The following is a 17,797-nucleotide window of genomic DNA, read 5'->3' as shown; positions in this document are numbered from 1 at the left end:
CATATCCAAGTGAATCCATTTGAGGTATACTGTGTATTATACACGAGGAAGTTTTTTTTTGTGTGCAAATATATAAAATCAGATGCAGTTAAGTGAGTAAGAATAATTCAGTGAGTTGGCAAAAAGGAGCAGGGTGAGTAATGTTTTGGCATTTCCAGCAACGTTACAGAGCAAGAAAGTCAATAGACCTTTGAGATCAGGCACCACAGCTGCTTTCAGAATTCAGAAAAATACAAAGCATACCATTAATACTGTTGAGAACATTGGAGGAATTCAATAATACTTACTATATCTGTGAAAAACAGATATAATCATACACCCCCCAAACACAAACTAATTGCTGTAAACAGCTAACAGTCTTCAGAACACAGTATATCAATGGTAGGAAGATTAGTTAGATTATTAATTGTGTTTTATGTGGGGAAGGCTTAGGGAAAAGATGTGGTTAGGCTTAAATGTTAATAATATCGTGGTTTCGGGTTTGCATCACATTACCTGAAGGATTCATCATATAAAACAACAGGCAAAATAAACCATCATATCTCACAATTCTGTGCCTTTATTGTGACTCAGCTAAGTTTTGGGCAGGTGGACAAACATGCATACATAGCATTTTCTTATGAGAAAGCTAAAATAGTAAAGATTTATCATTCAAGAACATAATATGACGTTCTAACATGGACAGACGGACAGGTGAGCTGGACTGCCTATAGCAGGTTACTGAGATTTAAGTAAAAAGGGGGTAATTAGATCAATGAAAGCATGTTGGTTTTCACACACTTTTGTGTATAAACTTGAATTGGTTGTGAGGTAGTGTAGTTCCCACCACGAACATGTTGGGTTAATGAGGAGTTGATAAGGGAACGTAAGGGTGAGTACAGTTGTGTATGGTTATTTGTCTCGTTTGTCTCTGTGCTGGCCATGTGATAATGCCGGTAACCTGCCTACACAGTACCCAGCCTCTTGCTTAATGACAGCTGGGATATCCTCCAGCTCCCCCACAGCCCTAAACTAGCAAAAGCGTGTGTGGAAAATAAATGAATGAATTTGCATGAGTCAGAATAGAGACATCACTAAACACACAAAGTTTTGACAACTCACAGTTTTAGGGAAGCCAAGAAATGTTTCAAATAGACTTATCTAACCAACAGTCAACTTTACATTTGTGCTCTTCAACTATTAACAAGTCGCATAGCGGTCCTTCAAACAAAAAAAACAGACCTGTTCACAGAAAAGACAGATCACCTCATCTTCTCCTTACAGTCCAACGGAATCCTTCAGAAAATCTCCTCTTTCTCCAAACCAGATTGCAATTTATTCACTTTCTGAAATTCCTTTCTTTTTTTTTTTTTGCAATGGCTTATCCATCTCAATACATGCCAAGCTGTCAAGTTTTCTGGTGAAATTACGACCCATTGTTGTGCCATTTATGCCAATAAAGCAAACACAAACTGAAGTCTCACGACTCCCATAGTGCTACTTGTTGCTATGCAACCATTAGCTCTCGACAAGATGTCATTCCTAATTTGATAGCTGCACAGTGTCCTATAGTAGTTGGGTAGTGTAATAACTGTGTTCTTAGTGAAGACCTTTATTTCCTGGATGGTGTAGTCACTACTTAGTCAGAAATGTGTTACATTTATATAACGCATTTTATATATATATATATACCCCACACTCGCCCTTCATGTGGGCGATACCCTTCTTTCAAGCATAAGGCTGACACTCTATGCAGTATCTTAGCTGTACGCTCTTCTGCGCTATTTTTCAAGCTTCTTGTGTTCCCTCTTTTTTGATGTTGCTGTCACTTGGAATTTCTACTGCCTTCTGCAGTTTGTTGACCCCCACGATGTCCAATTCGTTAGCCATCACCTGCTTATTAGTCTGGATCTGGAAGTCCCACAGGATCTTAGCTCTGTCATTCTCCACTATCATTGGAGTTGTCTCCCATTTTAACTTTGGGACTTCCAATCCATACTTGGCACAAATGTTTTCTATACTGTGCTACTATGTACTGGACTGTCTCAGAAGCCTCTTTGCAAAGCCTACACCTGGGGTCCGAGATCAGCCTTCAGTCTGTTGGTGGTACCTGCCATGCAGAGGCTCACAAACTACACAGCAGGCTTTTGCATGTATTCCTCTTCACATTCAAGGGCCGCACTCATTTGGGCCCTAATTGGCCTTAGGGCAGAAATGAGATAATTGGTATATCCATGGCAATACTAAAGAAATGTAATTTAACACAATGATTCACAGCACATTTAGTCTAAAAGTAGTCCATGGATATTAGCCATATGGTCAGGGTTTGGCTGTAATTGCATAAAATCATTTTTTACACCTCAAGGATCTATATCTACTGCCTCATGGAGGGAGGATTTAAACATGAGTTGGAGGAGGGTTGTTGAGCACTGAACATGCGAGAGCACGTGTTGAGATTTAAGGAGTTGGGAGAAGCATGTCCACTGATCAGACCACATAATATAGACAGGCAACACACAAAAGAGAGCAGTTTGTGTGAGACTAAATTAATGGAGCCTGTTCTTGTGATTCTCTGGGTGTGTATGCATGCATCACAACTTAGCATGTCTCTGTTGTAAGTTTACAGTATATGAGTGAGGAGGCCTTGTCGGTTTGTGGATTTATGGTTGTGTGAGTGCATGGTTATGCCTGTTCATGTGACTGTCTCAGGATATAAGCTTACTATGAGGGGCCGTTTAGGACTTAACTATTGAGACACTCTCACACTCACTACTGAGACACTCTTACATACATACATACTCTGTAAACCTATGCACGCTCATATATAAAACATTATACACACTCGTCTGAAACACTTACACATACATATGAGAAACACACACGCATACATATATACTTCCGTGTCATATACACATACATATGAAATGCTTGCATGCATACAAGTGAAACATTTATACGTATCTATCTGAAACACTCATGCATTCACATATGAAAATGTTATATATACATATATTGTTGAACACTTATACCTTCATAAGTGAATCTCTTGCATATGATTACAAAGATATAAAAAGTTTAGATACATGTGCAAGTGTTTCACATATATTTGTATAAATGTTTCAAATGTGTATGTATACGTTTTTCAATTATAAGTGTGTATGCTCTTACATGAGGATGTGCAAGCGTTTCACATGTATTCATACAAGTAATTTCAGTAGTGACCGTGAGAGCGTTTCAATAGTGTGTGTAAGACCATTTCAGTAGTATGTATGAATGAAATCTCACTAGCATACGGAAGGTATCTCACTTTCACCGGAAGGCGGAAGTAAAGAGTGCAGAATTTGAACAGCGACAAACTTAGCGCATAGCGCCAATCATAACCAACGCCGACGGTCAACGGTATGGCAGCAGACAATAGGCTTGTGACAGCTGAGGCTATAGGCCTACTGAGGAACTTGCTGCAGTCCCCTACGCTGGTGAACTCAATATCTAACTCTGTATCACCTACGCTGATAAACTCAATATCGAACTCTGTCGATACACCTTCGAATGCAGCAGTCAATTCGGAAATAAGGTCACTGTACGAACCCGGGTCTAGCAGCATGCAACGCGCACCTGCTCCAGGCAACGACATAGCCTACGTAACTTTTGTCCCCGCTATGAAACAAGGGCAACTTACAGCACATGGAAAGCTAAACCAAGACAAAAGTAAGTAGAATTGTTTTATTTTTATTGTTTAAGATATCTGGGGCATTCAATCAATTATCATAGTCCTAATGCTGGCTAGCTAGCTAAGTAGCTAGCACTCCCGGGCTAGTCACTTGTGGTCGTTTTGCGAGGCTGAAAATCGAAACTTAATCGGGCCATTCAAATCGTAAGGAGCGGGGTCTGAGGCCGGTGTTATGCCGAAAAGTGCATGCCTGCCGAGAAATGCCGAAAAATGCATCCCCTGCTGGTCCCCTGCTTTAAAGAGAGTCTGGTATGGAATGATATAACTACATTATAATTTGTTTACCTGATTAAATTAACAGATGCGTATTTCAACAAGTCCAAAATTGTCTCTAAAATTAAATGAAAATAGTCAAATTTCATAGTTCTTTGTTAATTTTTGGATTATTTTATCTGGGCTACACTGAGTAAAGACTGATATTCATAGAAAATGTCTCCAACCGGCTTTCTGGCTTACTGCAAAAGTGATAGTCACCGCCCTTACTTTGGAATATTTGTACAATAATATAATAACAGGTGTAAGGGATGCTCTAAACTGTACAATCGTGGGATTATCATAAGTGTACTGTACATGTATTATTCATCTACATGAAGAAAAAAGATGAACGGATGAAAAACCATTGTCAGCTCAATATCATCACTGTAACTTTATTGGAAAAATGTAATAATCCACGCCTGAAACTGTTTACGCGCGATCCCGCGAATTGGGGATGCACTTCTCGGCATTTCTCGGCAGGCATGCACTTCTCGGCACAACACCTGGCTACCTAGTGACGAGAGAGGTAAACAATGGCTGCGCCCAGCGAACAGTCTTTCGAGTTGGCTTTGGCAGCGACTCTAGAAGATTTAAATATACATTTTTCTTTGCGAGACGAACAGATAACTGCACTTAGGTTTTTCTTGAAAAAAAAGGACGTTTTCGGAGTTTTGCTCACCGGGTAGCCTACGGTAAAAGTTTAATTTACCAGTTTGCTCCGTTGGTGGGACGACTTTCTAATTGTTTGTTGCGCCATCCTAGTGCAGAGGCAGCAACTTAACAGACAACCGTTTATCCCGACCACACTGCTATCCAGCGTCACTAGACCCCTGTACAGCTTTTTGCTGTAGGGGTCTGGCTTGCTATGTTACTAGATAAAAGTAATGTTGCTCGTCAGCTAGCATATTGTTGGTTTGTCTTTTTACAGAGCCAGACAGAAAACGCTGTACCATCGGACCTTTAACAAGGACATTATTTTGCTGCTGAGTCCTACAGACGACATAGTCGTCAAGCAGCGGAAGAAGGAGCAGTTATACAAAAGGGGGCATATCTTGAATGCTGTCGAGTTTGACAAAACCTGGGACCATGGGGCAGTTCTCCGTCAAATACGTGACGCTTTTAAGGAGAAAATTCCCGACGACGTTAGGTAGGTAGCGTTAACATGATGGAATAGTCAGTAAGACTCCAAAGGTCTGTTATTTAAGCATGATTATTTATTGATATGTACTCAATTGTGCACAGCTGTGAACTGCTGATGGCTTGTGGCAACAAGTTGATTGCACCAGTGTTGAGGGACGGCCAGCAACTCGATGCCAATATGATCCAAAAAGTGTTGAAGTTCAAGGCTCTATATGTGAGGCCCTCCAGGCCACTTGAGGTATGTATTAAGGTGTTATCTGTAACTTCTGAGTTTGAAAGTAACCAAATTGTGCATGTGTTATTATTTTCGAAAGTTGCATACCCGTAAATTGTCAAATAAAGACCGGGACACAAATAGAAGCCGGGTTTCAGATGGTGACCGGGGCCATGGTTGATATACGGACAAATAAAGGCCGGGCCCAAAATACAAGCCGGGGTTAAAATAAGGTAGACTACCTATTTTACTATAAACTACCAGCATCAGTCCATCAGCGCAAAGCAGATTTTACTACTGAATGTATAAATACATGTTCTCCTCACGTTTAATGTGGCTGGCTGGCTAATTTCATGGACTGTTTGCAATTAAAGACATTTTACCATGTAGGTGAATTCGTTATTGTTTAGCCGAAATGCACGTATCGTAGCCTACTGTTTGTTTTTACGTTTAAGTTGGCTAGGGTACTTTTTCCAGAAGGGATTATAAAGCTGTAGACTATAACCAAAGCGGAAAATTTATATGAAATTCAAAGAAAGGGTGTTGAACATTTGGGAGATTAATCCGAGACGAATTCGATATTGGAGGAAGCAAAATTATGAACTGAATGCAGCCACTAACTCTAGAGCCCGACTAGCAGGTGGATGTTGTGAAAGTTAGCCTGGAAACCAGCCTCATCGAATGGATTTTTTAGTCCGCGATAAGCATAATAGCATGTATTTTTATTTATTTATTTATTTTAATATTTAAAACAAAGCTTTGGAAATCTTTTCCCCCGTGAGTGACTTCGTAACTTCTACCAAGCAGGGGCAGGCTCCGGCGATTTCTTAAGCGGAATGTTCTTTTTCAGTGAGGAGACGCACAATGCTAAATATTTGCAGGAAGTGTTGAACGCATCTGCAATGAATGATACTAGCCTACTGTAATTATGCCCATTATTTAATTTAAGTAATACAATACAACAGAAGGAATAGTAAGAAATAAAGGCCCCTAATACAAGCCTGCCTCAAATATAGGCTGGTGAGCTGTGCAGCCTAAGTAAATAAAAGCCCCCGGACACGATTTGAGGATTTACGGTATAGGCTATAACATGTAACCAAACCGACATGCTCAGTTTTTTTACCGCTGAGTCTTGTGAAGTATCCAACAACTAAACATACAATCAATTAGATCTTCAAAATATATCGTTCTTTCGCAAGTTAGTACATTGCACAAAATGTATGTAAAGCACCTTTGTTTGAGGTACTGTTGGCTACATGCTAGTTGATATAATGACAAAATGATATTAACTGCAGTAAATTCTATCCCTTTTTAAGCCTGAAAATTCGGATGAAAGTTGCTGCGAGGAGGAGGACGTAGAGATGGTGCCTTCAGTCACCACCAGAGCAAGCAGACGTAACCCTGTCAGGGACCAGCCGGACCAGCCCACCATGTCAGCGACCAGCAGCCTGACACCTGTGAGCAGCGCCCCCCACAGCCTGGTACCGACAAGCACCGCAGCCAGCAGCCTTGATCTTGACACTCCAATATCAACCACCGATTACGGAGCTTACCTATCTGTTATTAATCTGTCATCTGATGACGAAGAAGAGGAGGATCTGTATGCTGCCTTATCGGCCAGCATGGAAGACCAGATGTGAGTATTAGAATATTGCCTTCTATTATACAATATTTTGTATTACTTGAGGTCTTGTTGATTGCTCCCGGTGCTAATTTTGTTGATCGCTCCGTTCTTTAGCTTTTGCTAGACTAAAAACCACCGTTGCCATTGTAAGTATGGGTCCCAAGTTGAGTGCCCTATTGGAAAAAGACCACAAATTGTACCTATGCCGTTTATACCAATTACTGTTTGTGCACATACCTTCAAAGTTGCGATTAGTGTCACTGGAAGGCTAGAGGCACCTTCTATTCTCCGCAAGTGAAAATCAGAATGTGGGTGGGTGTGTGTATGCACAAATGGCTACACTATAACTGCGTATGGTTGGAACCGTTATCTAAACATAATTTTCCCTTTTGATGTTTGCTTTCAGAAAAGAAAGTTCATCTGCAAGTGTCCCTATTGAAGGGATTTTGTTAAAGCTTGCTGAAAAGATCAACAATAAACAAGTCAACCGGTTCAACATCAACCGTGCTGCTGTGCTGGATGGTGCCATTCGGGGCTTCAAAAGAATCTCTTTTGACCCGACACACAGGATTTGTGTGAGATTTTCCGATGACAAAGGAACAACTGAAGAAGCTGTGGATCTTGGTGGTCCGAGAAGAGAATTTCTTCGACTGCTTACAGAAGCTCTTGCACAGTCGGAAATGTTTGAGGGAACAGAAGGGAACCTCAACTTGGCTCTTGATGCATCAGGTAGCCTTCATCTTGTTTTTGGTTTTCATGAAAGAATTATACGCTGTAAAATAGATTATAGCCAGTGTAGCTACCCTGGCACCAAAGAGGGTCCCAAACTCAGATTACAGACTGTGACTTAAAGGCCTACAGAAAGCTGACACTACACCCAATACATAATGATAATACATACACAGAGGAACAATAATGATCATTGGACTCTACACCAAAACATTTCATAAACGCATGTAATTTGCGATTTTGAATTTGCCGCTTGGAAATCCTTCCTGGAATTCCAGACTGGGGGCGGGGCTTCCGTGTGACGTCACAGGTGCCATGGGTTTTCCTGGCTGCCGCTATTGTAGTATGCTTGTTGAGTGGTGAAGGCAATAAAATGTTGGGTTCAGTGCAGTTTTTATTGCGAGTAGATGTACGAAGTGCTGTGGGTGCGTGTGTTGCCCTCAGCAGCTCACACCACCGGGGACAGAGGAAGCAGAGAGACCCGCGGTCTTGTGTCTGTGTCTCCCTGTCCGCCTGCCTCCTCTCTGGTGAAATCAGCCGGAGCCATCCCGCCGTGTTCAGCTCCCTGCGGTGTGGACGCTCAGGGGGAATCCACCTGGCGGAGAGCGGACACACCGCGGGATGGTTGCCCTGAAATCAGCCGGCAGAGCGATCATCAAGAGCCCCGACGTGCCGAGATTTCCACTCTCCACCTGGCGGAGAGTGTGTCCGCTCTCCGCCAGGTGGATTCCTGTCCGCACCGCAGGGAGCTTCACACGGCGAGATGGCTCCCGCACTTCGTACATCTACTCGCAATAAAAATTGCACTGAACCCAACGTTTTATATTTCCAAGCGACGTCCCGCGGCACACATCGAAATTTGCCGTGAAGAAGCTGTCCAGGTCTGGCAAACTGCTGGCTTCGCTACTAGAACTACTGGGGGTTGTTCCAGCAGCTGGCACTCGCGACGTCACGCATCTGTCGTTCCAGTTTGCCAAATTCGAGTCAAATGTGGTGATAGTTTATTGGGCCTAATCAGGACTATCCAGGGGCCTAAAATTATTTTAAAATCATAAAAAAAATCCATGGTATATAAGGAATCGATCTGCTATTTCAGTTTTGTGCAAAAAAATCACCTTTCTGTAGGCCTTTAAAGTGATTTCTATGGCAGCAGTTGAAAGGTTATGTACACTCATACATAAATTCTACCACTCTTTTTTTCAGCTGTCAGAGAGGACCGTTATTTTATCACAGGAAAAGCCATTGCCGTCAGTCTGGTACATGGAGGGCCTTCACCAAATTTCTTGTCCAAAACACTGTTTGACTGCTTAGTTCAAGGGCCAGAGAAATCTAGACCAGGCCTGGGGGACATCGCTGATCCTGAAATCCGTGCCAAAATACAAAAGGTTTGTTGGTTTTATTTCATCATATTCAGTGCTTATGGTAAATTGAAAGATTTTGACTGGTCCAAGCACAGAAGATTCATATTTGCAAGAATGCATTCTGTCTTATCATTTGTGGCCCCCATTCAATTAAATGGATCAGTTTATATTCGTTTCACACAGGTATTATGCGTCTGCCACAAGATGTCGTTTTGGATATGATGAAGTGCCGAGGTTGCATTCATTATACTGTAGTAGTCTTACCCAATTAAGAATAAAATCATATCTCTGGCACGTTATCGGCAACTAACATCATAGTTACAATCACCTCTAGCAAATGAGTGGTGAAATCTGAGAAAATTAGAGCTTTGAGCTAAAAGCAGTCACTGGAATAATGTTTAACATTGATTGTAACTATGACGCTAGAGATGATTTATTTTTCATTGGGTAAATTGCAATGGAATTTGGATGAGGAAGGTGGCTGCACAATCATTTGTGAGGCACAGTAAATCGACTTTTTTCTTTTTTAATCTGATTTAAACAAAAAAATAAACTGTTATTCTTAGGTTTCAGAATCAACCACTCTTGAGGAACTCACCCAGTCAACGGAACCCCTCCTTGACTATCTTGCCAATGCAGGCTGTTTAAAGCTAATGAAAACTGTTGACGACAGGGATAGACTGGTAGAAGATGTCTTGATGTTTCAAGTGATCAATCGAGTCAGGGGACCATTTGAAAGGTGTTTTAAATATAGTTGAATTGACAATCCTGTTTGATGTCCAACACAAAAGAGTGAACTCTTCATTGAATCACCTTTCCTCCATACTGTAATTTACTGTAGGTTCAGAGATGGTTTGAAAACGCTTGGAGTCCTGGAGCAGATCCAGAAGCACCCTGAATCGTTCCTTCCAGTGATGTGCTACATACCAAAGCCACTCACCGCTGACCAACTTGATAGACTGTTCCACATTCGGTGGTCAGAGGAGGGGAGCAACAAGAAAAGAGTGGAGGAAACAGTAGTTGCTTTCTGGAGGGACTATTTACAAGATATTGAAGGTGTGTGTGTGTGGGAGAGAGAGATGGAGAGAAAAACCCAGGAAACTCATATGTGCACTAGTTCTAAGAAAATGGAAAAAAGCTTCTGGTGTTATAATTCCAAAGTTTATGATTTAACGTATTTGGTCTGTCTCTCATTCATATTTATCGCCCACCCCTGTACATTAGTTTGTTCGTTCATTCATGCGCCTGTCCCTCACTCATGTACCAGAGCCCACCATCGCCAAGTACATTGTTTTGCATTGTACCTAAAAAAAAAAAAACTATGCTAGTTGTCTCAGTGAAAGTACAGTCCATACTCAGGAAACTGAACTTTCTAAATCCACATAGTTCAGAGCTTGAGCTGTTTAGTAGATCTTTCGGTGCTTGTTAACATCCCCTTTAATAGTGTGGTCTATATTTTCTAAATGGAGCTCTGGAGTTTCAATTTTACGTGCCGCCAGTGTGTTCTAAGATGTAGTTTGTGTGCTGTGCTTAATTCTGTGCTGCCCTGCTTGTTCCACAGAGGAAGATGGATCAAAGAAGTTGGGGGACATCCTAGCATTTGCAACTGGATCCGATGCAGTACCACCAATCGGCTTTTCTCCTCAGCCATCCCTCGAGTTTCTTCACCCAAGTGGTGGAGCAGAAAAGTTCCCTGTTGCCAACACCTGCATCAGCTGTCTTCGACTGCCTATCTACAGCACGTACAGTGGTTTTAAGAGCAACATGGACTTTGCAATAAGAAACACACAGGGCTTTGGCATGGCATAGATCTCTTGCTGATAATGATGCCACAATTCAATTCTAAAAATTTATTTTGAAGACATTTTGTTTATTGCAAAGCATCAAACAGTTATGTTGGTAAAAGGTATCCACTCCAATTATGTGGATATGATGGAAATGCAAGTTATTTCATTTACACTAGACACAAGTTTGCTTGTTTTGTTAACTGGAGGGATACATTTAATGCTAAGGGCTTACATTTGTCCTGTTGTTTGTTTTACATGAATGTTCTTAGAATGGAGCTGTCGAGCTATTTATTTTTCATGTTGGGCAGTATCACATGGCATAGTCTAGATTCGATACCAGACTGTGGGTCAACAGGACAAGCCACCCAGCAGCCACCAAAGATTACTTTTTTTTTTTTTTTTTTTTTGGTCAAGTTTAATTCAAGTTTACTTGTTGAATGAGCAGGGGGTTATTTCACAAAGCTGGCTAACTGAAAAAGCCTGACTTCTGCAATGAGTAAAACCTGGAAACTCTTCAAATCTGGAACCGCTTTTGATTGTCAGGGTTCTTTTGAACAGGTACATTTACACATCAATAAATGTTTGTTATTAAATGGTAACTCAATCTCTTCATTCAAGTTAAAGTTTATTGTCACATACAAGACACCGACTTGCAACATCATTATGAGTAGTAAAATTAGAGCTAACTTAATATTTCACACGAGTAAAACATAATAAAAATACCACAGTAATAAAAAAATAGTAGACTGAAGAAATAGTAGCAGCAACATATTTTACTACTGTCTAACAGTGGGGTCACCAGTCGGTAGATCCAGACTACTCATGCTTGTCACCACCACCAACCTTTCTTACTTTTATCTTCTAATTCTATTTGCAATTGTGAAGCACTTTTAGCAACATTTATGCTTATTACAATAATTATTAATTCAAGTCTGAGAATCATTCACTTAGTCCTCTGGGGTGTCTTGCTTGCAAACAATTTAAAAGAGACAGAAATAATTGAATTCCATGATTTCCATCATCCATTAATGGGTCAATTAATTGTTGAATTTCTTGCATGGTACTGTTGCTTACATTAACAATGTTTTCAGGAACCTCAATATTATTCCTGCTCTCTACTGCAGGTACTGGTTCTCCATTATCAGTGAATAAATGTTCATCAATCTGAAACACACCACCTATAGCTGTGTTGTTGCTTCCAATATGTCTGACAACACCTCTATGCCACAATTGCAATGGGGTTTGGCCTCCTTGGGTAGAGAGTCCATGGTTATTCCATTGGCTCCTGAATTCTCTGACTGCCCTTTGAACCCGAGGTAAGTAAATGTAATGCAAACAAAATAAATTAAGATCACAAAGAGAGTCAAGTATGCCTTCATTTTCCATAAAGGTAAATAAGTCAGAGAAGTAGTACGAAACGACTCTGTTTAGTTCTGCCCATAGCCTCTCTATTCTTTGGTTGTGTACGCTGCGCCCCATGATCATGCTTCTTCTATTCAACCCTCTACTGTTCAGCATAAATCTGGCAACCTCTATATTTTCCCTTCCATGGTCGCTCCGTACTCTTGAAGGCAGTCCAAAGTCAGATACACCCTGCTGAAACAGGTTCAAAACACTTGATGCCCTGTTGTTGTTGAGGCACTGCAGGTATATGATGGTGCGACTGTACCCATCCACACAGCCATGGAACACCATTCTCCACCTCACCAATTTATGGTTCCCGTCAATATGCCTGTATAAAAGAAAGAAGTGACAGCTTTTACAACCCTGGAAAATCACTCGGGGAATTATGTAGGGTCATATCATACACGTGTTCCATCTCTATAGGGCAGAAATGTTGTTGCAAGACCTTAATAAACCCTTAGGATAAAATATGTTATATTTTTGTGTTATTTGTCCATTAGTTTCTGTTATAGTGAAGCTAGCTTCCCCAATTGATAGCCTGGCCAGATCTCCATCACTCATGGTGAAAGGCTGTACAATTAACAAAAACATTCAAAATCTTCTAGCTTATCTTGTCAGCTACTGTATCATGTGGTTAATCTCCCAAGAGTGTTATAAACACGTTCAGTTTTATCAACGTATTTACATATATTTGAAAATACCTGTGAATCTTTTATTGTGAAAGCAGGAACGAGGAACGGTGTAAAATACAGTATGTTGATCAAAATGATCGTATTGATCACACACACTCAGATTGGGCGAAGAGTAAGATCAAAATGGTACAGGAATAAACAACATAGGGATCACAAACAGTAACGTTAGGCAAGCCATAACTTGTATGGCCCATAATAGGCTACACATACCATAACTCGTTTGGAGTTTGCACACTGTAAGTCCTCCGGCGAATGGCTTGACTGCGCCTCAATGACCGTCCTACGGGATCAATCTCCTGCAGAATTTGACGGATCCTCCAGCGCTGGACACGGATTCTGCGAGCCCTTAGACTTCCCATAACGTATCTCTCACCAGCATTTGGGGTAGTGGTGGAAATCTCCCGTATGATTGACACCAGTTCTTCATCGGTCAAGGACGTGTATTCCAAAGGTCCGACACGTTGCCTATGTCTAAACACAGTACGACGGCTAATCCCAAAAAAAGAAGCAATTCCTTGGCAGTTTAAACCGAGTCCCATGCACTGGTCAAATTGCTCAATCGTTAAATTATATCGTGGGCGACATGGAAGGCCATTACTAGTTGTAGGTGGAACCAGACTACTTTCTTGACCTCTTCTAGTTCTAAAGTAATTTAACCTATTAAAACAAAAATGTATTGACTCCAAAAAAGCGACAGTCTCTCCATCACGACCTTCCCTAGAGCGAACCATAGACAAAATAGAATTTAGCGTAATGGTGTGGTCATCAAGTTCTCTAAAAAACCTCTCTTCTCTTGGGTCTTGCTGTAGGCATTCAAGGCAGTGCAGCACCCTATTGAAAAAATCAACTATGTACTCGCGATTGCCAATGACGAATAAGGCCTGCAGACTGATCAAAATATAAAAAAGTTGCACCTTCATATTGAATCACCAAAAAATTATGGAATTAAATAACGCTGAAATGTCATGTTCTCACCCGCTGCCTTAAGGTTATGATTGGCGCTAAGTGTGCCGCTGTTCAAATTCTGCATTCTTTACTTCCGCCTTCCGGTGAAAGTGAGATACCTTCCGTATGCTAGTGAGATTTCATTCATACATACTACTGAAATGGTCTTACACACACTATTGAAACGCTCTCACGGTCACTACTGAAATTACTTGTATGAATACATGTGAAACGCTTGCACATCCTCATGTAAGAGCATACACACTTATAATTGAAAAACGTATACATACACATTTGAAACATTTATACAAATATATGTGAAACACTTGCACATGTATCTAAACTTTTTATATCTTTGTAATCATATGCAAGAGATTCACTTATGAAGGTATAAGTGTTCAACAATATATGTATATATAACATTTTCATATGTGAATGCATGAGTGTTTCAGATAGATACGTATAAATGTTTCACTTGTATGCATGCAAGCATTTCATATGTATGTGTATATGACACGGAAGTATATATGTATGCGTGTGTGTTTCTCATATGTATGTGTAAGTGTTTCAGACGAGTGTGTATAATGTTTTATATATGAGCGTGCATAGGTTTACAGAGTATGTATGTATGTAAGAGTGTCTCAGTAGTGAGTGTGAGAGTGTCTCAATAGTTAAGTCCTAAACGGCCCCTCATAGCTTACAACTCTCCTTGTAGATAACTGACATGTGGCCTCGGGCAATCTCCATCAACAGATATTTATATTTTGAACTTGCATGCACCCCACTGGTCAAACTACAGATGATGAAGTTTCGTCTCTAAAGGTCTAACTGTGATATCTGTTAGTATGGCCTAAAAGCATTTTTTTTTGGAGAATTAAGGAATGTTTGCAGAGAAATGCCTTGGGCAGAGATATGTGGTACTGTGTTGCTCAGTGGCTCTGGAGGAGAGTTGTGTGCCTCTGACAGCACAGAGGTGGTAAACAGCTTGGAAGAGAGGAGCCTGGTCTCCCATGGCTCAGAGAAAGTCCACTGCACGCTCCAGCAGGAGACAAGGGAGAGTACAGACAGTCATTTCGCAGCTGCTCAGAAGCTCTGAAATGAGATGAACTCCGAGGTCTCACCCTGCAGCAAGAAATGGTCGTGGCATGCATTTCTTTATCCATATCCTCTCCAAAAAGTGCCACAGACAATTTTTCAATCTATGAGTGAGTTTGGTGGTTGAGGGAATAAGCAGGAAATGGAAATAAGAATGCCAAGAGAAAGGCTGTCTATCATTTTCTCTCAATGCTCAAGCCTAGTTTTATTTGTCAGCCTCATTCATCTTTGGCAAGATTCTGTGTCTAACACAAGTTGTGAAAGATTTAGACAGATAATTACCTTGTGATCGCCTTGGGTTTTTGCTGAGAAAAGGTTTTTCAGTTTCTTTATTTCTTTTTTTTATAGCTGGTCATTAAATAGGATGCTGTGCGTCATAAAATGTCTCTAAAACACTGTATTCAGATCATCAGAGATAATAAAGAGTCCCAAGGTTATCCATCGTATTCACAAGTAGAATGAGACTTACGCGCTGTTATTTCATCTTCTTATAGAAAGTTATATTTTTGTGATGCTTACAGCTCGCAAAAGAACAGCTACCTGAGCACTCCATTACAAAATGTGGAGGAAATCACTTAAAAAAAAAGCTGAATCAAGCACGATCTCAACAAATGATTGAGCTTAAATCCCCTCTTAAGGGTTGAGACACCAAGCCAATAACTCAACTTAAAACTCAATATAAGAATCCATGCTGAATGACAAAAGCTTTCAAACCTCACTTCTTCTTATAAGATACCTGAGAGCCATCTGCCAGTGGAATTTTCAAATAAGTCTTATGGTTATGGATTGCATCAGTTAAATATCCTTCGACTGCCTAGGTTTTTGCAGTGATGGTTCTTTAATAAAAGTAAACGAGCAAAATAGCAAATATCAATCCCAACGGCAGAAAATACTCCACATAAAACACCATAAGAAAACCTCATTCTTAAAAAATTCTAATTCTAATTGATCCAATTGACTTGTTGCATGTGAAACAGCAGATGTTAAATAGTCACCATCAGTTATGACACATTTATATAGTTTAATGCCAATCCATAGGTGGCTAAAAAGCATACCAGTTTTATGGAGGTTGTTTGAGTATAAAAGTGGTGCAAAAGTGTGTTTGTGTGTGTGTGCGTGTGTGTGTGTGGAGGGGGGGGGGTTATCTGCTTAGATAATCCTTCCCTTGCGGCTCAATAGCTGCCCCGGGTGTTCGGTATGGAGATTAAAGTTGTGCATGCTTGACCTAAACACCAGGTAAAAGCCTTGGTATGCATGCGGTACTCATTATATAGTAATGTATGATGCAATTAAGCTTAACGAAGCTCTCCGATCATGATAAGTGACTTGGGTGGGCTATTGCTGGGGCATTCGCATGTGCATAGACAGTCTGGGGAGATCCCATATTGGCCATTTGTGTTTGTTATGTTGTGAATTTAGTTGAAGGAACGATGGGCTTGGGAGAGATTGGGGTGAATGGGGTGAATGGAGTGCTAGGGAGGGGGTTGGGGTGAATATGAGGGTTGGTCAGGAAGAGAGGGAGGGAAAAGGTTAGAGCTAAGGTGTGAATTAAGGTTATTTTCAGTTCATTTTCAGTTCATCATGAAAAGTCATATTGTAAAGATACTTCACTGTAATGCAGCAGGTGCAAGTAGACTTCAGCTAAAATAGCCATAGTTATTGCCACGAAACTTGACCATAAAGGGCAGTAGCTGAAGGATTTATAGCAAACCAAATTGTTGCAAATTTGCAGAAATTTACAAATGAAACATTAAGCAGCACTGATATGACTGTCTGATGACCAGAAAATTCGATATCAATAAATCACTTTTAACGATACCTTATAATTCTACTATCATAACTTGATTATTGGACTTTATAAAAGGGGACAAACTAAAACTCAAATAAATATACCTTTAAGAAAGTACTTGATATCTCGCAATTTGATTGATTGATTGATTTATTTATTTAAACTCGAAAAATCATTGAGGGCCTGACCCTCATTTACAATGATGTCGAGTAAAAAACAAACATATAAAATATAACAATATAAAAAATATAAAATAAACATATATAAGACATATATAAAGCAACATATACACAACATATATCATATAAAAAAAAAGTATTAAATAAACAAACTATGAATTAAAACAAGTACATGAATGTGATAAAAAACCTCTGAGCATTTCTTTAAAATGGTCTTGAGACATAAAAGTATCAAGACCCACCCTTTGTTGCATAGTGTTCCATGCTGAAGGTCCACAGATACTAATTTGCATAGTATCTGCACTTGCTGGTGTACAGCATATTGGGTCGGTGGAATAAAAGCAGCATACCACTGTAGAGTCGGGACAGACCACCAGGAGTAAGATAACATTGGCCACTTTTTGATCTCAGCACAGCTGCTCCAGATTATTTGCCTCTCCTCCTATATTTGTGCACTTTAATTACATACAGCAAGAGGGGCAGAAGTTTTCTGCTTCCCTTGCTGTATCCATCATTTTCATTGTTTCCATTAACCTGCTCATCATGAGGGAAAAGGAAATGAGCCCTTTTGTTCATTTGGATAAAAAAAATATGGTACGGTATGAAGGCCTTCAAAAGCATAATGGCCTATGCTACACCAAGGAGTCTAATGACTATACATACATAGTTCATCTCCTAATTTACCCTGTTAGCATGGGGATGAGGGCATTTGTTCTTAAATGCATTGGTATTCACATCACATGTCTGGGTGTCCACAAAATAGAAAAGGCTTGAAGAGAAAAGCACTCTGTTGATGAGAGCAGATCAATATCTAAGCTGCCTATTATTATCTCCAACCAAACTGGGGATCCAAAGTGATTTTCTCAAGTTAATG

The 17,797-nt window shown here is 40.3% G+C and overlaps 2 protein-coding genes across 2 annotated transcripts in view; one reads left to right on the top strand and one right to left on the bottom strand.

The window, feature by feature from the left end:
• LOC142373113 (transmembrane protein 132C-like) overlaps positions 1-17,797 on the bottom strand; it is a 166,743-nt gene that overhangs the window by 113,778 nt on the left and 35,168 nt on the right. The window lies entirely within an intron of this gene.
• On the top strand, positions 3,381-11,211 carry LOC142373285 (G2/M phase-specific E3 ubiquitin-protein ligase). Its single transcript, XM_075456490.1, has 10 exons — positions 3,381-3,455; positions 3,578-3,687; positions 4,893-5,111; positions 5,207-5,342; positions 6,635-6,954; positions 7,349-7,671; positions 8,875-9,056; positions 9,599-9,771; positions 9,874-10,088; positions 10,594-11,211. The coding sequence occupies exons 1-10, from the start codon at positions 3,381-3,383 to the stop codon at positions 10,839-10,841; spliced, it is 2,001 nt and encodes a 666-aa protein (XP_075312605.1). The 3' UTR covers positions 10,842-11,211.

Source organism: Odontesthes bonariensis, chromosome 22 (genome assembly GCF_027942865.1).
Source record: "Odontesthes bonariensis isolate fOdoBon6 chromosome 22, fOdoBon6.hap1, whole genome shotgun sequence".
Classification (NCBI taxonomy): domain Eukaryota; kingdom Metazoa; phylum Chordata; class Actinopteri; order Atheriniformes; family Atherinopsidae; genus Odontesthes; species Odontesthes bonariensis.
Note: the sequence above shows the minus strand (reverse complement) of the source record. Positions and strands in the feature narration are given on the sequence as shown.